This window comes from Lepidochelys kempii, chromosome 13 (assembly GCF_965140285.1).
Source record: "Lepidochelys kempii isolate rLepKem1 chromosome 13, rLepKem1.hap1, whole genome shotgun sequence".
NCBI lineage: Eukaryota > Metazoa > Chordata > Testudines > Cheloniidae > Lepidochelys > Lepidochelys kempii.
The window spans coordinates 18,930,003-18,955,984 of record NC_136392.1 but is presented as its reverse complement, the minus strand read 5'-3'; the positions used below and the strand labels follow the sequence as shown (position 1 = coordinate 18,955,984).

Genomic DNA, 25,982 nt, shown 5'->3' with positions numbered 1-25,982 from the left:
GGAAGCAGGATGGTTAACTTTGGTCTAATTAAGACAACGATGCGCAAGAGTTTAGGAATGGAATACAGAGCTAATTCGCTGGTTCAAATCCAGCCCACTGACTGAAAGACACCACCCAGTGAAAATCTGTTTGGTGGCATATGTGCAATGAGATGATGAGTCTTGGTCCAGTTCCCAGTAGACAGGTGTCAATTCTGCCTCCTCAACAATTGGCAGTAACTGCCTGTGATACAGCATGGCCAGAAGGCAGCAGGAGAGTGATATAGGAGAGATGTGTAAGTCCCTGGATGAGGAGAAGCCTTATTCCTTGTAGAGGAAAGAAAGGTTTCTATAGATTAATTAAAAGCACCTGAAGCTAGTCACCTGATAAACCCCCCCTGCTTCAATCAACCAAAAAACAGGAGTTGGAGCAGAGAGCAGTTTGAAGGAATTGGAGCAGAGGAGAGTTTGGAGAAGTGCCGTGACTGGCTAGAAGACCAAGACCCTAGGTAAAGAGACACCCGGCTTGTGCAGAGAGAGAGAGGGCAGGAAGCCCCACAAGCTGAAGAGCAGGAGAGCGAAGTAGCCCAGGGAAAGGAAGCACTAGTTCAAGTGGTTTACCACTATCCCTAGGGCCCCTGGCCTGGGACCCGGAATAGAGGGCGGGCCCGGGTCCCTCCCTCTCCACTACCCTTCTCTGGATTACTAGTGGGACAGTAAATATCCTAGTTCAGGGGCAGGAAACTGTGCCCTGAACCCCCACCCAAGAAGAGGAAGCACGGGACCCATCGTAATCCTACTGGCAATTTGCCACACTGCCTTTGTTGGCAGTCTCAGTGAAGAGGCTGAGTATTGAATGGTTAATGGAGACTGAACTCCTTTCTCCAAGAGGTGGATGCTTCTAGTCACGGTTGGGACACATTGACAAGAGACAGTGTATGTATGTGGGAAGTGTCCATTGCCTCTACCCTGCATTCATTTCTCCAGATTTGTCAATGTAGCATCTTTCTGCCTTCCCTAAATTCACTGAATGATAAAATTACAGAATTAGAAAGTGTGTTTTCCTTTCAAGTTTTCCCTTTTAAAATCCCATGGGAAAAGGAGCAGCATTGTACACATCTGGGAAGAGAGCTTGTTAAGATACTCTTGTGTGCAGAATATTTTTGTGGTTTTGAGCACAGATTTCCTCAAAGGGGCATTAACTCTCCACCACTTTTCTTTTTGCACTATACTGTTTTTGGAGTAGTTTAATCGATAGTGTAGAATCCAGTCTTGAATTTGATAGGAGGCTACAAAGCTCAACCCTCCCACACACTACTGCAATTCCCCTCCAGATACACGCACAAACACACACTTCGATTACACAGCAGGTGCAAAGTTCAATGCAAGTTCATTCCCATATTACATATTGACTTTTAATTACCTCTAATCATTTGGAAAACCAGAAAGATACAGTATCATCTGCAAGTAGCACAGCAATAAACATGTTCTCATCACAATTTACATATGGAGCATGAGTCCCTTGAGCTAACTCATCCCCCTCCTGACAGCTTTAATAAAGGATGATGGATTGTTTTAAACTGACAGCTGAGGAAGATCAAACATTCCCTCCTGTATTGTTTTGAGCTCTGGTGTACAAGAGCTGTTTTGTGTTCTGTGAAAGTTGTATTTGCCTGTAAGCATTGGGGATCTATTACTCTCTTTCACACTTTGTTCAGAGATGCTTAGTTACTAGGGGGATCTATTCATCCTGTTTTTAAAAAGTGTGCAAAGAAGAAATGACAAAACTGAGTGTGGGATGAATGTCTAGCTGAGGGTGCTGTAGTATAGAAATGCTCTTCCAGGCTGCTACAGAAGGGCTGGCTTGATCATTTTGGGAGGGAAGGATCGGACAGTGAGTTGTCACATCCTCCAAAACCACTAGTAGCAGGTGAAATTTGCTCATGTGACGCTTCCTCTTCTAATGCCACCAGAGCATGACTCTCTGGCTCAGATCCCAGCAGTGGACATGGAGCATTTACAAAAACTGAGGATCTGGACCACTGAGTGTATCCAAGGACCCACACAATTACCAGCACTGCTTGTTTGAAAACCAGGCCTGGCCTATTAATCTCTTGGATTTTGATTTACCCAGTGACATTCTTTCTGGGTAGGGGTAGACCTGTTTCACCAGAATACAAAAAAAGCTGTTAATATCTGCAGGTTCTTTTTGATGTATTTCTCTGGCATCTGAACCCTCTGGTGTGTGTGTGTAATGACAGAGTCTGGCATTCTACAGGGGGCTGCACTGGAAGAAAACTTCAGCTCATGATCAGCCCATCCTCCCTCCCCTCCTCCTCCCACTTTTTTTTGTAAGGCTTTTAAAGGCTACATGTGGCGACAAATTAGTTCTGAAGACAGATCCTCCTCCTTGTTTCTTTTTGGCATGAGATTTATTTCTCACTGCATGTGCTTTTGTGACTGCACTTGGCGGGCTGCAGTTTGTTCAGCTGTCCATTCCTCAGCTAATCTAGGGTCTTAAAATAAAAACAAATAAGTCAATCTTTGGAGAAAGGACACCACGTGAAGACACTGAGAGGCATTTGTTTCCAACTTCTGGTTAGAGCAGCACTGGGCATATATATATATATGAGAGAGAAATTCACATGGCACTAGCCAGAGTACGAAAAATGACGCTCTTATGTGTATCTGCAATTAGGGTCCTCAGGTTCTAGTCTAATAAAACAAAGGGGGTGATTGAATGATGCCCAGCCAAGGACCACAGTGACAAGCTGCCAGGAGCACAAAATAACATCTAGCTTACAGATCACAGCTGCCCTCACCACTAATATGAAGTTGAGGCTGCCACAGAGATAATAGGTCACAAAAGGTAATGCTTTTGTGGAGGCTGGCTGGAGGTTTCCATCAAGATGGAGCACTATATGTTCTTTAGATTGCCTCTCTGTGTTAGATAGGAGGGTAGTTTACAAGCAGAATTGGGCCCAGCTCTGGGAGCAAGCACTGCTTCACAAATTAGGGGACAAAACACATGGTTCTGAGCTACTGTCGCACTACACAAGCTGAAGGAAGAAGAGCTTTCAGGAAGTGGTTCTCCAATCGTTTGAAGAGGGAACTCTTGAAGCTGAAACTTTGTAGACTGCAGTTAATATAACAGTCTAGGCATTTCCAGGAGGGAGGATCTAGGGGATGGGAAGCTTCAGAATATTCTGTTTCTGCACCACGACCAATTCCCCCTCCTGTCCTTGTGCTGTGAATTCTCAATCCTCCCCTCACCCCATTCCTGCACACAATGTCCTGCAGTGCTGATGCAGTAGCTCTTCCCCCCAGAAGCAGATGCAAATATCAACCTGAGGAAACTATGCAAGGGTGATATGAAGCATCCATCCCTCTTCTTAATAACATCAGGACTAAGCAGTGCCAATGCTTCCAGTCCCTGCATTGCCAGGAAACTTGACAATGAAATTCTAACCCTGGAAAGAGGCATGTAGGTCCAAATTTTCAAACTTCATGTGAACATGGTTTACCAAAACATATATTTGCAGGGCATATGGCTTGCACCTGAAGTCTTCGTTTGCACAAACAACTGATGGGATGTACAATTGCCGGTATTTACGTGGATGAAAAGATGTAAACTCTAGAGGCACAGTGTAGGAAAACATTTGGAAAGTTCTGTGCTAATGTATCTTGAAAAATACAAATCATGTTTCACAAGGACCCATGTTGCAAGCTTGTTTTCAGCCAACTTTTCCAGCTTTAGCGTGTGGCTACTTCCTGGCTCCATTACATATTTTTAAAATGGATTTTGTGGTTACCTTTGAATTCAGCAGTGGCCCAAATCTTGGCATTAGAAGCAATTCCCTAGCTTTCTTGACTTGCCACATACTGTTTTGTAGGATAAATGTATTATTCCTACCGTTGTGTGACTGTCGATGTAAGCATATTCTGTTACATTGATATTTAGGAAATCTGTTATATGTAAATGTGATATTATTTTTCACAGGCACATCAGGGATTTACCAAGGAGCCAATGGCCTGACCAATTCTGCAGGATTCAGCACTGTTCATCAGGTACAGCCTCAGTAGTTATTTCCAATGTCCCTTATTTTAAAGACCAAGATCTTCCAGATTAGAGAGACTGCCACAATTTTCACATGTATTTAAGGAGGCTAATAGTATATGTAGTCACAGAAACCACCTATTTCCATGGATACCTGGCCTGGTGATTGACCTAACATCTGGCCTTTTGTGTTTTAAATAAATGGATACATATATGCACAGCAAAGGCTCAGCAGGGATCTTTGCAACAGAGCCCTGCCAAAACTGTATGTCTCTCCGCTGCCGTTCTCTGACCTGGGCAGTTGTTGGGCTGCAATGCTGAAAGCATTTCAGAATTCTTATGGGGAGCCCATGGTATCATATGATAGCTTTCTTAAAAGCAGTGTCTTTCCATCAGCTATAGAGAGCGCCCCCTTTGTACCCTTTCCTCTGGTCTCTTGGCTTTAGGTAATAAATATGAATAAACAATCTGAAAGAGTCATACACAGACTCTGGTGAATACTGAGCTATCTAAGCCATCCATACTCTTCCTTATCTGAGTGTACACCTGTCTGTGAGCTTCACACTTCACATTTGTTGGCACCTTTATATAGTGTGTGTGTATTATATAAGGCACAGCCACAATAGGAAAATTCAGGCTGCTTAATAGCCAGTTGCTCAGTTTGTCTGGACCAAACATGAAGGCATTGTGCTTAGCAAGTCACCTTGCAAGACCAAGGAACAGTAAATTCCAATTTCCTCCCCACAAGGAGTTGATAGTGGCTCTTGTATTTCTGAAAACAATAGTGGGTTGTTTCTTTGTTTCATATTCTGCTGAAAGACAGTATGGTCAGTAAAGGCCCAGAGACATGCACCTGATTGAAGTTTGAAGGTGACATGCAAAAGGGAAAAATAATTGGGCTCGTGTCTTCTTTTTTTAATTATGGGATAAAAAAGACGTTAAGAAAAAGGAAAAAAGCCTTAGTTTTCTTTTCAACTTTATTTTGTATTTGAAACTCAGGTCTGTTTGCCCTTGAGGACTCTCAGGTGACTGAGAACTAGTGGAATTATCACATCAGCCTAAAACACGATTAGTTGAGGGAGGGAGGGATTTTTGGTTAACACCTATTTAAAATCAATGTCACGTGAACATTTCTGAGAAAGCCTCTTTGTTAAAAATTCAGTATTCCTCCCCTTATGTTAAAGAGTGAGAGCTCACAATATACATCTGAGACCCTTACCCTGTCCTGCACAACAGCCAGAGAAGATGGGGTTTGATATTCTTGCTATTTCTGAAGTAAAAAAAAAATTATTTTTTTGACAAATATTTAAAACAAAAAAATTCCACCTTTCGTTATATGTCATGAAGAAGCAAAAATGGGCAAAGACTTGAAGTTTTTTTAAAAAAAACCTTGGTATGCCACCTTGATCCTGTGATTTGTTTTTTCAGGGTTGAAATACCCAAAGCAGAACTATTGTTTAAATTAAAAATAAAAGTATGGTGTTTTTAAATAGCTTTACCTGAGTTTGGAACCCTCATCAGCTCTCCCAACATGAGGGCTACAGCGGCGATAAACGGTCAAACACTACCAGCAACCACCCCAGTGTGTTAGACTGTGGCTTGGACGTCACTGGTATCTGCATCCCCGTACCATAAGTGCATGCAGACTGCTTTGTCATGCCATTCTGATCAATTGATGTGAATATGCTAGGCTCTGAAATTTACAACAGCAACAAAATATCATGTTTTGAAGTGCCCAGAGAGGAATAATCTTGTGTATTTCAATATCCCACCTCCTCACAGGAAAGGAGGAGATAGGCAGAATGGAGGGAGGCTATGAAGGGCATGTGTGCTCCTGAAAAGCAAAACACAGCTGGGGGTATTATTTTAGATCTCCTGGCCTTGATGCTGTCCATTTAATTAATTTATATGTCTTATTAAATCCTAGAGTGTGGTAAGTAGCATACAGTACACTCATCCCTCACAGAGAGGCCCTGCAACTTTAGTGGAGAGCCTAGAAATGTGCTGTATGCTGAACTCAGCAAAGGGACTTATTATTGTGATACTTTTGTGATGGGCCTGATCCAGCTCCTACTGAATCAGTCAATGGACACTTCCCATTAACTTCAGGCCTAAGATTGCTTAAAATGTTTCTCCCAGGAATTGAGTTCCAGTGAGGTGTTTTGGGATTAATCCTCTTGTCCCCCCGCCTCCCGCCCCAGCAAAGATCATCTGCACCTCTTATGTAAAAAGAAAAGGAGTACTTGTGGCACCTTAGAGACTAACCAATTTATTTGAGCGTGAGCTTTCGTGAGCTACAGCTCACTTCATCGGATGCGTATTGTGGAAAATACAGAAGACGTTTTTATATACACAAACCATGAAAAAATGGGTGATTATTTGTAGTGATAATCACCCATTTTTTCATGGTTTGTGTGTATAAAAACGTCTTCTGTATTTTCCACAGTATGCATCCAATGAAGTGAGCTGTAGCTCACGAAAGCTTACGCTCAAATAAATTGGTTAGTCTCTAAGGTGCCACAAGTACTCCTTTTCTTTTTGCAAATACAGACTAACACGGCTGTTACTCTGAAACCTCTTATGTAGTTAACTTACCTTTGGGAAGGGGAGATTGTTTAGGGATTCATTCACTAACTAAACCGTTTGGGAAACACTTCAAAATATTTTCTAGACATTTCTGTGTGGCTTAGTGGATAGAACACTAGACTGGGACTCAGGAGCCCTGGGCTCTATTCCTGGCTCTGCCCCTGGCCTGTTTGGTAAACTTGGGCAAATCACATCACCTCTGTGCCTCAGTTTCCCCATCTGTAAAATGGGGATAATAATGGCACCCTCCTTTGTAAAGTGCTTAGAGATTTACTGATAAAAGTGCTCTATAAAGCGGAGTATTATTTTTTTCATTTTGTCAGCCGTTCTACAGCTGATCAAAAATGTTGATAACAGGTAGAGGAAAATTGCAAATATTTTTGTGATTTCCCCGCTCTGTATTTTTCACCTGTTCTTTTAGTCACTTTTGTGCTTAGAACTGCTTACGGTGGCCATCTGTTGCATCTCAGTCCCTTTGGAAACAGTAGTTCACATCACTCCCCTGCATAAAATTGCTGTACCCTGTGCTCAGAAAGGGCCAGCCATGGTGAACAAATCCCACAGAAAAAGGCAGGGCTTGTTATGACTCTTCTCTCCTTGTAAATTCTGCTGATGCAAATGAAGCAGAACTAGACATGGGCGAAGCAGAAATACCTACCAGAGTGGCCTGAACAAGAGTCTTTGGAAAAAGTGTGCCCAGATCCCACAACTCTTGAAGGTATCTGCCATGTGCTTTACCTTACCCACTTGTCCGTGTAGTAAAAGCCTGTGATGCAGGAGGATTACTCATGTCTCTTTTCCCCCAAAGGAATACTCGTCCTATCCAAGCTTTCCTCAAAGCCAGTACTCTCAGTATTACACCTCTTCCTACAACTCTCCTTATGTATCGGCGAATAGCATCAGTCCATCAGCCATCCCGACATCCACATACTCTCTCCAAGAGTCTTCACACAACATCACCAGTCAAAGCACAGAATCACTGTCCGGTAGGTGGATACATTATATTACGTAAAACCAGTTCACTGTTTTACAGGCTCAATCATCTGTGGACACAAATAATACAACTTTGCTGTCTGATTTGTGAGCGTATAAATTTACACCAACAAATTAAAGTTCATGGCAAAGTTCTGTTACTTACACCAGCAATTTTGCATATGTCCTTTGTGGGGGCAAAGGCCGATGACATTACAACTGCAGGCACAAATTCAGAGAACAATTCAGAAAATGTAAGTGCTGTATAAGCCATGTTCTTTTCATGAGTATTTCTTAATTGCTTCCTATAGCCCAAATGTGTTCCTGGTGTGAGTGGTCTCACACCTTCAAATAAAAGATGGTTTAGAAAGGGAAAATGTTATTAATCACGACTTTTAAACAGGCTAGTGTGTTAACAGATAGTTTTTATTAGTGATGAGCCCAACCCAAAATCTATATCCAAACTCACGCAAAATCTAAAAAGTTCCTACCTTTGCAGCCTCCTTCTAGTTTTTAGCTAATTTCTAGCCACTAAACATAACATCCGACTTCGTAAGTATGTTAAAAGGAATTCAAGTGATTCTCTCTTAAAAAAAAATCAAGAGAAAACAGGTTGTGTTAAATGTCAATTATGAATTCCACATATGGCATCAATACCTTTGAAATTATCTCGACTCTCCTGGAGTGCTTACTTTTGAGACTCTGAGGGCTCAAGCAGTCTATGGAATTACTGACAGATCATTATCCTCCTATGTACTGTCTGAATACAGCTTTCAGATGTCACTTTTCCACTAAAGTTTTCATTGGCATGCAATAACATTTATATAAAATACCACATAATTTGTGGATGATCACAATATACGCCCATTGTATGGTCTGCTGACTTATGGAACAAATCCGAACATCTGTGGTTGTTCAAAAAGAAAAATAAACTACTATTGCTTTTAAAAAGTGATCGCAGATTGCTCTAAAAGCAGTTGGAGGATTTTCTATTCCTTAGATCTTATCTCAGTCTACTTGAGAAACAGTGATTTCAAAGAGACTTCTTAGGAACAACCCAAACTCTCCTTAAGAAGAGTGCGTCCCTACCAGGAGGATTGAGAGGCTACAAGTTAGCAAGGTGAAAAGAAAAATGTTTGAAAAGGATTTGTAATTTAACGTAAGTGATATCTAGAGAGTTTTATGAAAGTGAATCCTATCAATTGATGCTTTACACAGTGACCTTCACCTTTGGTTTATTATTCTCAAGTGTTTCTAAACTGCTGTATCTTCTGTCCTCTGATAAACAGCTAAACTGGATTAAAACACACATGTATTTGGGAATATTCTAGAGCTGGGTTTTGTAAACAATTTTTTGTTGTTGAAAAATGGCCTTTTTAATCATGAAAATTCACTGAAAAAAATTCATGTTTTGAAATTTTGCTTTTTTACTTCCCCATTTCCAATAAAAAAAGGGAGAAAGGAAACCCCAGAATACTAAAAAAAACCCCTGATTTTAAAAAGTATGAAAATTTTCAAAAAAATGAAATCTGTTGGTTTTTTTTTTTTAAACTTTAAAATATATTTTCTTAAATGTTTGTGAAATGTTTCTATTGTTTGACCCACTCAAACACTAACCTTTGGAACAAACTTTTTTTTTTTTTAAGAGGCTTGTGCAATAACTAAGTACCAAATACCAAAGCAGTTGTCACGCCTTTGCTAAAAGATACTTCTTGGATAACATAAAAGTATCGCAAGAAACACATGTGAAAAGAAATACACTGCAAAATTTAGGCTTTCAGCGAGATCCCTTTTTCTCTCAATAGGGGAATATGCAACCACACCAGTAAAAGATACAGAAACAGACAGGCAACACAGAGGGTCTGATGGAAAGTTACGAGGCCGATCAAAAAGAAGCAACGATCCTTCCCCTACAGTTGACAATGAGATTGAGGTAACAATATTAATTCCTTTTCTGATCATAAATCCAGCCAAGAGAAATTGCTACATTGATTTGCAAATAATCCACTGTTAGACCAGAGAGTGGTATGAGCCAAAACATAGGCAAGATGTTTGAGACCTCGCCACCACGGCTGATGTAGTTTTAAAAGAAAAATGATTGTTGTCTCAGTATAATCGTCATAGGCAAAATTCGGTACTCTGGCTTTTAAGGCAGCATTGGAGTCTGTTATTTTGCTCTCCTGACATAATATCCTCCTGGGATTTCTATGCATATTGGGATAGCAGATTGTCAGACCAGATATGGAATCGGAGAGCAGAGTTTGGGGTTTTTTGTTTGTTTTTTTTACCAACCTTAAAAAGGCAGCTATGATCAATGCTTAAAGTGATTTTGTTACCTTAAAAAATATGTAGCCGCATAATATTTTTTTCTAATTAAATTCACTCCTGAAAATGCTTAACGTGTGAATGTATTTGTCTCTTTCCCTCCCCTTTGTCTTTCACCACAGCGGGTGTTTGTGTGGGATTTGGATGAGACGATAATTATTTTTCACTCCTTACTCACGGGAACCTTTGCATCCAGATACGGGAAGGTAAAATTTAAATCATATTTTTTTAACATTATTGTCTGTCACGCAAAATTGCATTGGGAATTGTGGGGGCAGTTAATAAGGCAGCTTTTCTAACAGATGCTGCCCGTTTTGTTCAGACAGATTTTGTTATAAATAAGTCCAGTGATATTTCCCTCAAACATGTGAAAATTTAATTTAGTTTCCCGTCATATTGTATGTAGCCCTTCTTCTTCAAAAGCTTGCATTGTTCATTTGCTGCTAGATAGGACACTGAGCTGTTGTTCTTTCAAGGCCTTTCTCCTAGGAGAAATAACTTATCCAGCAGCCAGAAAATAGTAACTCTAGCCTGCACACAGTAATATTTTCTGCTTGTCTATTGTTTTCATAAGAATCTCAGACAAATGATTTCTTTTTTTTAAGAGACTTTTTATATTGATTAACCCAAGTTCCTTCCAAGTGTAGCATTGCATCTTCCCACTAATGAGCTCAGATGGCCACTTAAGGCTAGATTTTTTTAAAGGTATTTAGGCACATAGTAGGATTCTCAAAAGTGCTTAGGGCCTACTACCCCCCAGTCAACATCTTCCGGGTACATAAATACCATCTGGTGTTTAAGCTGATGACGGCATTTATTTAGCAAACCCTATCTGTAATTAATAGAGGAAGCTTTCAAATATACTGAACTTAGCTGCTAAGGAATTCTGAAACAGCAGGTACTTAATAATAATAGTACTTATGCCTCATTTATTTGTATGGGAGTTTTCCTATTATAAATTCTTGTTCAAATGACTGACTTACATAATGTCAAGCATTTTTAAATGAGGAGAGAGAAAAAGACAATATCATTACCTAATTAAAGGTGGATAACCTATCTGACAACTGTTTCTGCATATGACTTTTAACGTTGCAGCTTCATTGAGAGACTGGCAAATAATCCTATTTCTCTTTAGAAACTAGAAATATGATTTGACATCATTTTATGGCTTTACCAGCTGTACTTGATTTATGATGGTTATAACAACCTGGATGTGTAATTAGTGAGATAGATTTATTGTCCGCTGTTAGATGTGCACACTTGTAAAGGATATAAAATGGTGTTCGTGGTGCAGAAATCCACTGCAGCATTTGGAATGCCACTAACACTTCTAGCAGCACCTTCTGAAAATCAAGCACAGATTTCCGAACAGGGATTTTTCAGGCCTATGTTGTACCAGGTAATTGGAATAGTTTCTTTTCCCACTGAATGTAATGAATGAGACAATTTGCAGCAGACATTGTGTAAGTTCTCACCTGGCTGCATGCAAAAAATAGAAAAGGAACAGGCAAGATAGAGAAAAATAAACTTGTGCAATCATACTGAGGATTGAGTTTTGGTGGTAAACGGCTGATGGAGAGTTTCCCTAATGGAGGGCAACTCCATGCTGGTGCAAAGTCAGCTCCTGTGCTAGCCATCCTGGGTACAGGAAGTATGTCGGGGCAAGGTAATTCAATGGTGGTGGTTGAGCTCAGTTACACTGTACAGATCCTCTACTAAGATTAGATGACTTGGAGCCTACCGCACTGGGGCCAACATAGACTGGTCTCTGGATCAGGGAGCTGTAACTGAGGCTGTGTGAACATAGGCTGCGTATTCTGAAAGAGCATATGCGAAGGTTAGGGAGAACCGAGAAAGTGAACTTTAGGCTAAGATTTTCAAAAGCACTTACCATGGACATAACTATTCCCATTGACTTCAGTGGTAAAACTCATGTTGATTTCAGTGGGAATCTTACCTTTCACTTCAATGGAAGCAGAGGTAGGCTAATCCTGAGCACTTTTGAAAACCTACTTGCATAAGGGATTGAGAGGAGAAAATAGGAAAACGAAAACACACATGGCTGTCCAGTATGAAAAAGCTCTATGGAAAATAAAGTGAGAACCTTTCCATAGGGTAGTTCTTAAGCATTCTGTAGAATAGAGAATTATAGAATTTGAAGGGGTGGTTAAAAATATCGTTAGAAAGGCTCTCCTTTGTTATTAAGTTCTAAAAGATTTTTTGAATAACTTTTATAGAACCCCATTGAATTTCAACAGATCCTACCGGTTTCATCTCTATTGAATTCCATAGAACTTTTCTATAAGGAAAATGGCTCCAAACTAAAACGATGATAAACCAAGGTTTTGATCTAAAGACCCATATTGAAATAGAGCCTGATCCAAAATCAATTTAAGTCAAAAGGGAAATGGAACACACACCAAACTTCTGTCATGGGAACCATTAAATAATAAACCCAATCCAGAAGTGTTTAAGCAAGTTGAATTCACAAATATGAGAGAAGCAGCCAAGTCAGAGTTGAATAGAGCTCCAAAATTTCATACCTGAATAATACAGAAAGTATTAATCTCAGATATCCAGGCCTAAAATATATTCTCTTTATCCATAATTGATATTAAAGATACACATGCCTCTAATTAGACAGACACATTACTAATTAAATCTCCCTCTTTTACTGGGGCAGCTGGGATTAGAACCCTGGGTCTCTCACCTCCAAAAGCGCACACTTCTACCAGCAGTACCTCACTGACAATACTAGTAGGGTAGAGCTGATCAAAACCTCTTTTGCAAAATAAATAATTAAAAATTCACAGTATTTTTCAGGTTTCATCAAAACTTTGTTTTGGTTGAAATTTTCTGACCACGTCTAGTGCTGGAGCTCCTAGTTATTTTCTCCAAGTCACAACTATAAGGCGGGAACATCCCACTCAAAGCCAGGCCATTCCTTAGCTAATGAGCTCCTTGGAGCAGAGACTGTCCTCTGGAAGTGTTTGGAAAGCACTGAGCAAGGAGCACCAATAAATAATAATCATAATTGCAGCACAGGGTGGACTGATCACTTGCCCATGGTTAAACAGCATGTTAATGGCTGAGCCTGGACTTCTGCTTGTACTTATCTCCCAGCCTCAGTCCTCTGCTCTGGGCAGCAGACTATACAGCCTCCTGATATTTAATCTTAATGGGTTTCCCATGCAGTCCATGCAACATATCCCCTCTGTTGGAAATCAAAAGTGGCCTGTGAGCTCCAAGTCTCCCTTTCTTTTCTTTCCCGGTATTTTTTCACAAACAAATGTCAACAGGTGGGATAAAGTTTTTAAAAGAAGTGCTTCCTATGCCTTAGAGAGAGGGCTGTAGAAAAGGTGAGACTTGCAGTACAATGGAAACCTATGAGTTGTGTCTGTATTGTGAGGGGTCAGCATGTCATCCTGGAAGTCAAAAGATAGCCTTATATGCTGAGGGTACAATTCCCAGCTGAGCCTGTCAGGACAGAGGTTGGTCCTCAGTTGCCATGCTTGTGATTAAGGGGATGTGCCATTGCTGTTCCCATTGTGAAGTGGAATAGCTATCAAAATAACAAAATATCTTCCATGAGCAGGTAAAGTGAGTTTTTGATCTATCTGAATGTGGTAGAGAAGCTGGCAAGGGGGAGAAAATTTCTCCACCCCCTTGCCTCTCAGCAGGAGGCCCCTGGATGCAGAGCAAAACAAGGTTCCACCGCTATATCCAATTAACCCTGAATATTGTGTTCAGTAGAGTTTAGAAACCTGTTCCACAGGCTTCCGCTTACAGTATGGGTGTAGAGTATTTGTTGTGAGACTAGAATGCTCAATAGACATAGCAGTTCATTTTTATGGCTTAATATACACCCTTAATATAATCCCTTCATGCACATATTAAAGAGAGCTTCCATGCAATCGAAAGGATGATTGCACTCTTTATTAGGTCTGTAAAGAACTGAACACCGAAGTACTGGCCTCTGAGGAAAACACAAGGGGAAATAAGTGAGTTAAAACCAATTGCAATGTTACTAGAGCTTTAGCTGAATTTAGTGCAGAGGTCTCCGACAGGAGGATGGTACGTTACCAGGTTTGGCCTCTCGTTCCAAGTTTTGGTTTGAAATAACCAGATGCAGGGCAGAAAAGTGCCTCTTTACGTGCTGTTAATTTAATACTTGGTAAAGGAAATAGCAAATACTCTTGTCAGGAGAATTCATCAACCTATTCTCCTCTTCCTATGCCCAAATTTTGGGAAATTTCTAAACCCATTCTTCATAGCTTCTATAACCTTAATTGTCAACAGATTTTTTAATTTGCACGTTCCAGTTGTTAGGGGTCTTTTCTGCATTCCTTCCCAGTAGCAGTGAAACACAATTATTTGATAGTTCACTCTAACACTTTTTTAATGAATGGTAAAGAGAAAAAGAGAGACACTAAAGTTTTTTTTTTTTTCCCCAGCTGCTGGTATGTTAAGTAGGGGATAATAATACTTCCTTACTCCCACACTTTTTCTGTTTTGTATATTTAGACTAAGTTCTTCAGGGCAGGTAATGTCTCCTACTCTGCTAGTATAGTGCCTAGCACAATGGTGCCCTAATCTTAGGTGGGGTCTCTGAGTGCTACTATAATAAAAGAAGTGACTAGTGAACTACATCTAGTAGTGACTAGTGAACTACATCTAGTATTATAATTACTCCTTCCATATAACAAGTCTTGGGGGGAAATGGAATGGATTTAGTTTTAGCACTGAATTACAAAACTGAAAATGTCAAAAAACAGCTGACATTGCTACCAGAACATGGAATTTTGGTGGATCTTCATCAACCCTTTAATATTGTCGACAAGGGGTTTTGATCTGTAAATTTGAACGTAAGATACACATCGCCTTCTGGAATTAGTCAGCATCTCCTATTGACTGGATTTTAACAGACACCATTGCAAATGCATAACAGAGCACATTGTGTCTAATTTTTAAACAAAAAAACTTAGAAACAGTTATGCTCTTACACTCATTTTCTGGATGTGAGTTTCTTTAGAATGTGAGAATTTAAAATTAGCTATCTTTCTTATACTATACCATCACAGGTCTTATCTGTCTGGGGGATTTATCTGAATTTCAGCCATCAGTGGCCAGCAGCCAGCAGTACAAAGCATATGGTAGGCAAGGAAAGCACAGTGGAATTTACCCCAGTTTTAAGCAGGTGTAATCTGTACCACTGCACATACTAAAGCTGGTTGGAAATTTTCTAATTGAATGTTTTTCCATTGGAAAATGTCAATCTGTCAAACTTGTGTTTTGCGGAAATGAATCCATTTCAGCTAATCTTATGAGATAACACAGGCAAGGTTGGCTGTCTTGCTCTGTGTTTTTGGTTCAAACAATGATCCCTGTATTTCACAGTGAAATTCATCTGGAATCACCAGGTTCAAGTTGAAGTGAGGTTAAACCTACTGAGTTTTATATAGCTTCCACCCAAAACTATACATTGGCTCAAGTTTGCCCAAAACTGAGCATAGATTCATCACATCTTGATAAACGTGGCCAGATTTCCAGTTAAAATAAAACCCTGAAACTAAGTGGTTTGCAGCTTAACTATGCATGTTTGGTACAGCTTCGCTTAGGAACACTGCACAAACGGAGAATTCCAGCACTCTGAAAGGAAAAGTGTCTTCCTGGTGAGCATTATTCGACTGTGGAATAAACTTTCTGAGGAAAGTGGTGAAAGCTCCGTCACTGGGACACTTTAAAACTAGCCTGGGAAAAGCACTAGGGAAATATACTGTGGGGAATAATCCTCTGTATCCACATAGTCTCTGCTCTGTGTAACCTCATTAGTGACAGGTTCAAGTCTGAGGGAGAACCTGAACCAGAGTTTCAACACCCCTTACAGTATATTTCTGGGTTTTCCTAGTCTCTTGTGTGCTTGATTGACTTTTGAGATTTATACTCCAACACCAGCTTTAAGGAATTTTCAGTGGGACCTTGGGGAATTAGGTGCCCAATTCCATTGACTTTCCATGGGAATTAGATGCCTAGCTCTCTCATGACTAAGTCTGGCCAGAAAACACAAATTCTGTTTCACAGAGAATTTCCAGGTTTTGACATTTGGTTTCATATTGGGACAAGCTTGAGATCTTTTAAAATTTTTCACAGAAAAACAAGGGAGAGAGACCTCCCCCAGAGTAGCAAGTAATCCATTCATCTGGGATGTGGGAGACCCGTGTTTAGATTCCTGCTCTGCCTGATTTGGAGCAAGAGTTTAACGTGGGTGTCCTCCCACATCCCATGTGAGTACCCTAGCCACTGGGCTATTGGCTATCCTGGGGTGGGTGGGTGTCTCTTGTTTTGTCCAGAAATTCCATCCTGGACCTAAGAAACCTTCCTGACAAAAGGGAATTGGCATTTTCAGACAAAAAATATTTCATTAAAGAACTTCCGACCAGTTGCACACAAGGCCCTTTCAAAATCCCAGCCCTGATTTTCTTTCTGCCTTCACTTTTATGCCTAATGTGCTGTGCATTGCCATGTGCTCAGACAGGCCCCCAAAGCTACTATCCAATTGAAACACCATAGGGATTTAATCAAATCTGATGGTGATTCATGGTTCTAATGGCTGGATCTGTCCTTTACTACTTTACAAACTGAGAAGGAATAAAAAGCCATTTTATTACTTAGCAGTTAAAAACTATTTGTAGAAGTTGCTAAGGTTCAAATCAAAAGCACTCTCCCTTGAGGACTATTAGTTAATTCAAAGTGCCAAGGGCTCCCCCCACATTCGTCTTCTTTTGCTTGAGATGTGGCCCTATATCACTGCTGCTGTTCAAACATCTAAGAGTTTTCCGTTCCTTTGACAAACATGAGCCAAAGTGCTTAAGGACATCTGTTTATTTTATTTCTTTAATGAGAAAACCTTCCAATTTCTCCCTGGCTCAGCTGTGTTTATTTTCATTTTGTTAGTCACATGTGCTGGGTACCTCGCGACATTAACAACCTGCAGAGACCTAGGCTAGAGCCTGCTAGCAGGCATCCTGGTCAAAAAGGCAGAATCAGCCCTTCCTAAGGAAAACAGAGTCCCTGGAACTCTATAAAATAGATTTTCAAAACAAATACAACCTAATTCACTCAGTAGATCCTGGATTAAGTCAAGATGAATACAATTTGGGAAGGATTTTCTGAGGAAGTTGAAGAGTTTTTTTTACCCACTGGAGGCTAAACTTTGTATTTAATGCCCTTTTAAAGTTAAATAAGAAAAGCATTCAGTCATTTCAGGTAATAAGGAGTCTGTTATTTTAGACATGTCATTGTATCAATTATTAGTTCATTATTGGGGGGAGGGCAGACTATATAAGGATAAATAATCGCAGTGATTCAATTATTTTCTAATGTGTATTTCGGGAGCAAACTTCTACATTAATAATTTCTGCTGATGGGAGGCAGGAATACAAAACAGGGAAGACAGACCCATGACAGTTTGAAAAATGGGCACAGGAGACATTCTGAAGAACTTTTATAGATTTAATCTCTTGTTGAAGAGTTTACGTAAACCAGGGATTTTCCAAGCAGAGTGCACATGTGGCATCCAGGAGTATTAAAGGATTATTTCTATCATAAAATACATTTCACAAATGGTGCTTGATTGTCAAACCAGTGCTAGCTAAGGAGGCCTGCTCCCAGGGCTGTCCTTAGGCATACGCAGCTGCGTAGGGCACCATGAAATTTGGGGCACCTTGATAAAGGTTCCCCCCCATCCGGTGGCAGGAAGTGGAGTCCCGCGCCCTGAGAGCTGGTGGAGTAGAGCTGACTGGAGCCACAGCACTCTGCTTCCCGCTGCCGTGAGGGGGCGGGGGAACCTTTCCCTACCCCCCCGCTATCCCAGAGCGAAACGGCTGGGGCCGGGGCAAGGGAAGCGGAGCGGGCTGGGGCTGCATCGCTCCGCTTCCCGCCGCCAGGGAGTGCAGCAGGCATCCTTTCCCCAACCTCCCCGCACTCACTGACGGTGGAAAGCGGACTGACGCGGCTGGGAGCTGGCAGAGTAGAGGTGGCTGGGGCCAGGCTGCTCCACTTCCCACCACTGCCGGTGACTGCCGGGGGGATCCCTTCCCCCAATCGACATGGCTGGGCCTGGCCCCACACTAATCCCTTGGGCGACTCTGGGCCTGTGGGGCCCCCAGAAGTCCCCCCCACAGCTCCTGCCTCCGAGACCCTGGGAGGAGGCCGGGGGTGTGTGTGTGCGTAGGGCACCCAAATGGCTAGGGCTGGCCCTGCCTGCTCCTGAGCATCTCTAAATCATGACATTTTGTTTTCTTCTGATATTTTAGGGGCAGGTACTAAAAACCTTAACTTCCTCAGGTAAAATGCAGGCACAAACAGGTAATTCTATATGTAATACACCTGTTGTAAATGTTTGGTGTCCATTATTACCTGTCTCCATCCAGGTGCACACTGTTTTGCATGTGACCTTTAGGGGCTTGCTTGAGAAAATGTGGCCCTTTTCTTTGTGCGGGGATTTGGATGAGAATTATTTTACATTCCTGATGAGGGAGAAGGGAGGGTGATGAGAAATAAATTGTAGACTGACAAAACCTGTGGGCATAAGCCGTTCATATACCTTAATAACAGGAATTATTTCCTATCGCGCTTAAGAGCCATTTGCCTCTGCAGTTCTGAGGATAGATTCTTTTCTGATCAATAGACTCCTGGGGTTTTGCTCAGAGATCCTTTGAATTACCATGAAATTCTTGTCGCCGTGTCATAAGCTGCACATTTAAAGCAGGAACATATTTGGGGCTATTGTTGACAGGCCCAGTAGTCCATCCGCTTTTGCTCTATCTGCTCAATGAATGAACTTTATCCATCTTCTGATAAAAAGTAGAACAGCTTCAAGGCATTGTCCCCAACTATATCTGGACAGGTACCCGCTTATAAAGATAGGATTCTCTTATGTAAGACTCCAGCCAGTGGGACCAGAAGCAGTCAAAGAAGGGACTGCTCCACTGGGGAGCAGGGGGCAAAATGGAGTCCAGCTGGGGCCCATCCTCCCCCAAGCATGTCCTGGATCCAGATCTGGGTTGGGGAGACCCTTCCAATCTGTGGGTACAAGGAACCAGAGGGTGTCTTCCCATGCCACTCCCACAATGTGGCCTGTGGGGAAAACTGCAGGAGAGGAGCCAGACAGAAGGACCAGAAGCAGCACAAGCAGGGACCTCTGGACATTCAGAGAACTTTCCATCATTTTGGCTGGAGTTTTTCTGCCCTGTGCTGAGTGACCGTTTGCTCCCATCTTCGCCCTCTCCCTCCTCCACTGTCTCTTTGCCTCATCTTCGCTCCGCACCTGCCCGTGTGTTCTGTCCCTTTCCCTACCCTGTGTCCGTCTTGTCTATTTAGATGGAAAGCTCTACGGGGCAGGGACCATCTACTACTCAGTGTCTGTACAGCACCTAGCACAATGGGACCCTATTCTTGGTTGGCCCTCAGGTGCTACTGTAATAAATGCGATTAATACCTAACATGTAGTGCTGCACTGGACTTAACATACTGCTGCTGTGTGAAAAGTGACACAGGATGGATAGCACGATACTGCCATTTTCAATCTGACCTCCACGTGTCCAAATTAAATCTGCTGCTTGGATAACAAAAGAGCAAAAAAGAGTTTTTCATCTAAAGAAACTGCCTTTTGGTTTCACCACTGCCATGCGTGCACACACACACACACACACAAGGAAAAAAGAGGTTTCACTTTGGCTATGTCTACACTACGAAGTTACGTCGAATTTATAGAAAGCGTTTTTATACAGATGATTGTGTGTGTCCCCACAGAAATGGTCTTAGTCCATTTATCCAGCATTTAGTCTGTGGAGTGTATCCACAGTACCGAGGCAACCGTTGACTTCCGGAGCGTTGCACTGTCGGTAGCTATCCCACTGTTCCCGCAGTTTCCGCCGCCCATTTGAATTCTGGGTAGAAATCCCAATGCCTGATGGGGCAAAATCATTGTCGCGGGTGGTTCTGGGTACATATCGTCAGGCTCCCCTTTCCCTTCCTCCCTCCCTCCATGAAAGCAACAGCAGACAATTGTTTCGCGCCTTTTTTCCTGGGTTACCCGAGTGGACACCAAACCAAGGCAAGCATGGAGCCTGCTCAGCTCACCGTCACTGTATGTCTCCTGGGTGTTGGCAGACACGGTACTGCATTGCTATACAGCAGCCATTCATTGCCTTTTGCGGCAGACAGTGCAGTATGACTGGTAGCCATCGTTGACGTACTCCAGAGTGTTCTTTTAAACGACCTCGGTGAGGTCGGGCGCCTGGGCAAACATGGGAATGACTCAGCCAGGTCATTACCCTTTTAAGTTTTGTCTCATGGCGATTCAGTCCTGCCGGCAGTCCTACTGCACTGTGTTTTAATGAGCAGCCAGGAGACGATGATGGCCAGCAGTCATACTGCACCGTCTTCTGCCAGCAAGATGTATAAAGATAGATGAAGTGGATCAAAACAAGAAATAGACCAGATTTGTTTTGTATTCATTTTCTCCTCCCTCCCTCTGTGAAATCAACGGCCTGCTAAACCCAGGGTTTTGAGTTCTATCCTTGAGGGTGCCATTCTGTTTCTCCTTGATGCAAAGCCACCCCCTTTGTTGATTTTAATTCCCTGTAAGCCAACCCTATAAACCATGTTGTCAGTCGCCCCTCCCTCCGTCAGAGCAACGGCAGACAATCGTTTCACACCTTTTTTCAGCGCAGACACCATAGCACTGGGAACATGGAGCCCGCTCAGATCACTGCGGCAATTATGAGCACTATAAACACTCCGTGCGTTATCCAGCAGGATATGCAGGACTATAACCTGCAAGAAAAGCGAAACCAGGCGAGGAGCAGGCGACTGCAGTGTAGTGACGAGAGTGATGAGGACATGGACAAAGATTTCTCACAAAGTACGGGCCCCTGCAATGTGCACATCATGGTGTCAAATGGGCAGGTTTATGGCATGGAACGCCAATTCTGGGCCCGGGAAACAAGCACAGAGTGGTGGGACCGCATAGTGTTGCGGGTCTGGGACGATTTCCAGTGGCTGCAAAACTTTCGTAAGGGCACTTTCATGGAACTTTGTGACTTGCTTTCCCCTGCCCTGAAGCACAAGAATACCAAGATGAGAGCAGCCCTCACAGTTCAGAAGCAAGCTGTGATAGCCCTGTGGAAGCTTGCAACGCCAGACAGCTACTGGTCAGTCGGGAATCAATTTGGAGTGGGCAAATCTATGGGGGCTGCTGTGATGCAAGTAGCCAACGCTATTACTGAGCTGCTGATATCAAGGGTAGTGACTCTGGGAAATGTGCAGATCATAGTGGATGGCTTTGCTGCAATGGGATTCCCTAACTGTGGTGGGGCAATAGACGGAACCCATATCCCTATCTTGGCACCGGAGCACCAAGGCAGCGAGTGCATAAACCACAAGGGGTACTTTTCAATGGTGCTGCAAGCAGTGGTGGATCACAAGGGATGTTTCACCAGCATCAATGTGGGATGGCGGGGAAAGGTACATGACGCTCGCATCTTCAGGAACTCTGGTCTGTTTCAAAAGCTGCAGCAAGGGACTTACTTTCCAGACCAGAAAATTACTGTTGGGAATGTTGAAATGCCTATAGTTATCCTTGGGGACCCAGCCTACCCCTTAATGCCATGGCTTATGAAGCCATACACAGGCACCCTGGAGAGTAGTCAGGAGCTGTTCAACTATAGGCTGAGCAAGTGCAGACTGGTGGTAGAATGTGCATTTGGATGTTTAAAAGTGCGCTGGCGCAGTTTACTGACTCGGTTAGACCTCAGCGAAACCAATATTCCCATTGTTATTACTGCTTGCTGTGTGCTCCACAATATCTGTGAGAGTAAGGGGGAGACGTTTATGGCGGGGTGGGAGTTTGAGGCAAATTGCCTGGCCTCTGATTACATGCAGCCAGACACCAGGGTGGTTAGAAGAGTACAGAAGGGTGTGGTGCGTATCAGAGAAGTTTTGAAAACCAGTTTCATGACTGGCCAGGCTACGGTATGAAAGTTCTGTTTGTCTCTTCTTGGTGGAACACCGCCCCCCCGCCCCGGTTTCACTCTACTTTCCTGTAAGCTAAGCACCCTCCCCTCCCCCCTTCGATCACTGCTTGCAGAGGCACTAAAGTCATTGTTGCTTCATATTCATGCATTCTTTATTTATTCATCACACAAATAGGGGGATAACTGCCAGGGTAGCCCGGGAGGGGTGGTGGAGGAGGGAAGGGTAAGGCCACACAGCACTTTAAAACTTATTGAATGCCAGCCTTCTGTTGCTTGAGCAATCCTCTGGGGTGGAGAGGCTGGGTGGCCGGAGGCCCCCATACCGCATTCTTGGGTGTGTGGGTGAGGAGGCTATGGAACTTGGGGAGGAGGGCGGTTGGTTACACAGGGGCTGTAGCGGCGGTCTGTTCTCCTGCTATCTTTCCTGCAGCTCAACCATACACTGGAGCATATGAGTTTGATCCTCCAGCAGCCTGAGTATTGACTCCTGCCTTCTTTCAGCAAGCTGACGCCACCTACCATCTTCAGCCCACTACCTCTCCTCGCAGTCATATTGTGTTTTCCTGTACTCTGAGATTGTTTGCCTCCACATATTTTGCTGTGCTCTGTCAGTGTGGGAGGACAGCATGAGGTCAGAGAACATTTCATCATGAGTGCTTTTTTTTCTCCTTCTAATCTTCACTAGTCTCTGGGAAGGAGAAACATATCCAGCTGGTGGAGGAAAAAAAAAAGGAGAGTGGTAGTTAAAAAGACACATTTTATAGAACAATGGGTACACTCTTTCACGGTAAACCTCGCTGTTAACATTACATAGCACATGTGCTTTCATTACAAGGTCGCATTTTGCCTCTTATTGAGGGTATGCCGGTTTGGTGTGAGAGATCACTCACGCAGGGCCGGGCAGCAGAATTTGGCTTGCAGGCAGCCATGGTAAGCCACAGTCTTTTGGCTTTGTTAACCTTCATAACATGTGGGAATGGCTTCAAACAGCAGTGCCCTCATTTCCCATACAAAGTAGCTGTTGGGTTGCCCATTAAAAATGGGTTGGCAATTTAAAAGGAGGGGCTGCGGTTTCCGGGTTCACGTGCAACAGAAACCCAACTAACCCCGCCCCCCCACCCCCACCCCCAATTCTCTGGGATGATGGCTTCACCCCTCCCCCCACTGCCTGGCTAACAGCGGGGAAGATTTCTGTGCAACCACAGGCAAACAGCCCAGCAGGAACGGGCACCTCTGGATGTCCACTTACTAAAACCACCCTGTTTCAACCAGGTGACCATGAATGATATCACTCTCCTGAGGGTAACACAGAGATAAAGAACGGATGTTGTTTGAATGCCAGCAAACACTGGGACCATACGCTGCAATGCTTTGTTCCTCAATGATTCCTTACTACATACTACTGGCCTGGCGTGGTAAAGTGTCCTACCAAAGAGAACGGAATAAGGCTGCCCTCCCCAGAAACCTTTTTCAAAGGCTTTGGGAGTACATCCAGGAGACCTTTATGGAGATGTCCCTGGAGGATTTCCGCTCCAGCCCCAGACACGTTAACAGACTTTTCCAGTAGCTGTACTGGCCGCGAATGCCAGGGCAAATTAATCATTAAACACGCTTTCTTTTAAACTATGTATAATATTTACAAAGGTACACTCACCAGAGGTCCCTTCTCTGCCTTCAGGGTCTGGGAGCCCACCTTGTGTGGGTTCGGGGGGTACTGGCTCCAGATCCAGGGTGAGAAACAGATCCTGGCTGTTGGGGAAACCGGTTTCTCCACTTCCTTGCTATGATCTATCTACAACCACCTCCTCCTCATCATCTTCCTCACCCCCAAAACCCGCTTCCGTGTTGCCTGCCAGTCCTTGGATAGAATCAAAGCACAGGGTTGGGGTAGTGGTGGCTGCACCCGCTAGAATGGCAAGAAGCTCATCATAGAAGCGGCATGCCTGGGGCTCTGAACCGGAGTGGCCATTTGCCTCTCTGGTTTTTTGGTAGGCTTGCCTGAGCTCCTTAATTTTCACACGGCACTGCTGCTGGTCCCTGTTATAGCCTCTGTCCTTCATGCCATTGGAGATTTTTTCAAATATTTTGGCATTTTGTCTTTTCGAATGGAGTTCTGCCAGCACGGATTCATCTCCCCATACAGCAATCAGATCCTGTACCTCCCATTCAGTCCATGCTGGAGCTCTTTGGCAATTCTGGGACTGCATGGTCTCCTGTGATGATGAGCTCTGCATGGTGACCTGTGCAGGTGAGCTCGCCTCGCTGGCCAAACAGGAAATGAAATTAAAAAGTTTGTGGGCCTTTTTCTGTCTACGTGGCCAGTGCATCTGAGTTGAGAGCGCTGTCCAGAGCAGTCACAACTGAGCACGCTGGGATAGCTCCCAGAGGCCAATACCGTCGAATTGCATCCACAGTACCCCAAATTCGACCTGGCAAGGCCGATTTCAGCGCTAATCCCCTCGTCGGGGGTGGAGTAAAGAAATCAATTTTAAGAGCCCTTTAAGTCGAAAAAAAGGGCTTCGTCGTGTGGACGGGTGCAGGGTTAAATCGAGATAACGCTGCTAAATTCGACCTAAACTCCTAGTGTAGACCAGGCCTCAGTTTTGCCAAGATGAGAAGGAGGGATTTCTCTTGGCAGCTTCAACAGTTTTGCCCGCTGAGAAGATGCTCTCACCCATCTCTGGTCATACCTCCAATAAACATGTGACACACAAGTCCGCTGGTAAGAGATTGAACTTTATTTCCTGGCCCAAGTCACTTGACCTTAAATACACCTGTCTTCTGGTAGGAGGTCTCATGTCCATGGCTCTGCATCTGGCACTTGGAAATTATTTTGAAACAAATTAAAATGGTGCAGGACAGAGACATAGGGATACAACATGGCGATAGTACCCTGAAATGAGCCTTTGGTGGATTCTGAAAGCAATTAATATTTTATAATGCATCCTACATTATTCCTCAATGTGTGGCCAGCAAGGGTTACTATGCTCTCCACAAACTGCAGTCTGAAGGCGACGAAGAAAGGCATGCTGGTATTGAAGACTTAGCAAATGGGAATTTCAGTGCACCCAGCTGCCTGATAAAAGAGAGCATGCACTTTGGTTTTGCCCTACAGTTTATAGGAGGCAGATGTAATCACCTCTTGAATACGAGGCTCCAGATTTATTTTTGGATCTATAATTGCCCCTTTAGATATCTTACTCTGGCAGCAAAGTATAACTGCACAGTGTATTTTCTTGTTTTATCTCCAATGGGAAATATTTGTCAAACACAAATCCAGGAACATCAGTAATTTGGAGTCTTTTCAGAATTTGCTTTTGAACAATGTGAAAATATCCATATTATCACCTTTGAGGTATACTGAGGATGGCACAGAAGACTGAGGAGGCTGCTAGCCAAGCAAGAGAAATCAGGATTCCAGCAGGTTTGCCCTCCAGTGGCCAGAGCCTAGAGGCAGGATTCCACATTACTGCTGACCAATATTGAAGATTCTCCTTTATGTAAAAAAGGTATGCAGGACTTTTTTTAATCGGAGGGTCCAGTTTTTAAGCCCTACAAGGAATGGATCCTTCACAATGTTTGTTGTCAAGATCATAGTGAAAACAAATAATGCAACATGAGAGAATCGGAGCAGTAATGTGTATAACCAAAACAGCATTGGGGCCAGATGCAAGTCTTAGGGAAGCACCAGCTTTATTTACATTCTGACGAGCAGTCTCCAGCCAGCAAAACTCCATATGAAAAGAACACAGCAGAATTGTGCCAGACAAGCTGATCAGTTCCTCTGAAGGCTCACCTGAATTGCATCATATGCTGAATAAGCTGTGAATGGGGGATCCAACAGTAAGAGACCTGTAAATGGACTGCAACCAGAAATCAGTGATTTTCTAATGTTCGATAGGACATTCTCTGTATTACAGTTAGTGATGACAGACTAAGGAGGATACCTTCAGGAGAGGCAGTATGGTCTAGTGGATAAGTCACTGAACTGAGAGGCAAGAGATCTGAATTCAGTTCCCTGATCT

General features: G+C 43.1%; 1 protein-coding gene across 8 annotated transcripts in view; it reads left to right on the top strand.

The window, feature by feature from the left end:
- The window catches only part of EYA2 (EYA transcriptional coactivator and phosphatase 2), a 154,983-nt gene that overhangs the window by 88,727 nt on the left and 40,274 nt on the right, over window positions 1-25,982 (top strand). For all 8 annotated transcript variants that reach the window (XM_073309539.2, XM_078848177.1, XM_073309535.2 and 5 more), the window contains 4 exons: window positions 3,980-4,047; window positions 7,431-7,608; window positions 9,400-9,527; window positions 10,042-10,125. In XM_073309539.2, coding sequence (XP_073165640.2) covers window positions 3,980-4,047; window positions 7,431-7,608; window positions 9,400-9,527; window positions 10,042-10,125 — 458 coding nt within the window. The remainder of the gene's footprint in view (window positions 1-3,979; window positions 4,048-7,430; window positions 7,609-9,399; window positions 9,528-10,041; window positions 10,126-25,982) is intronic.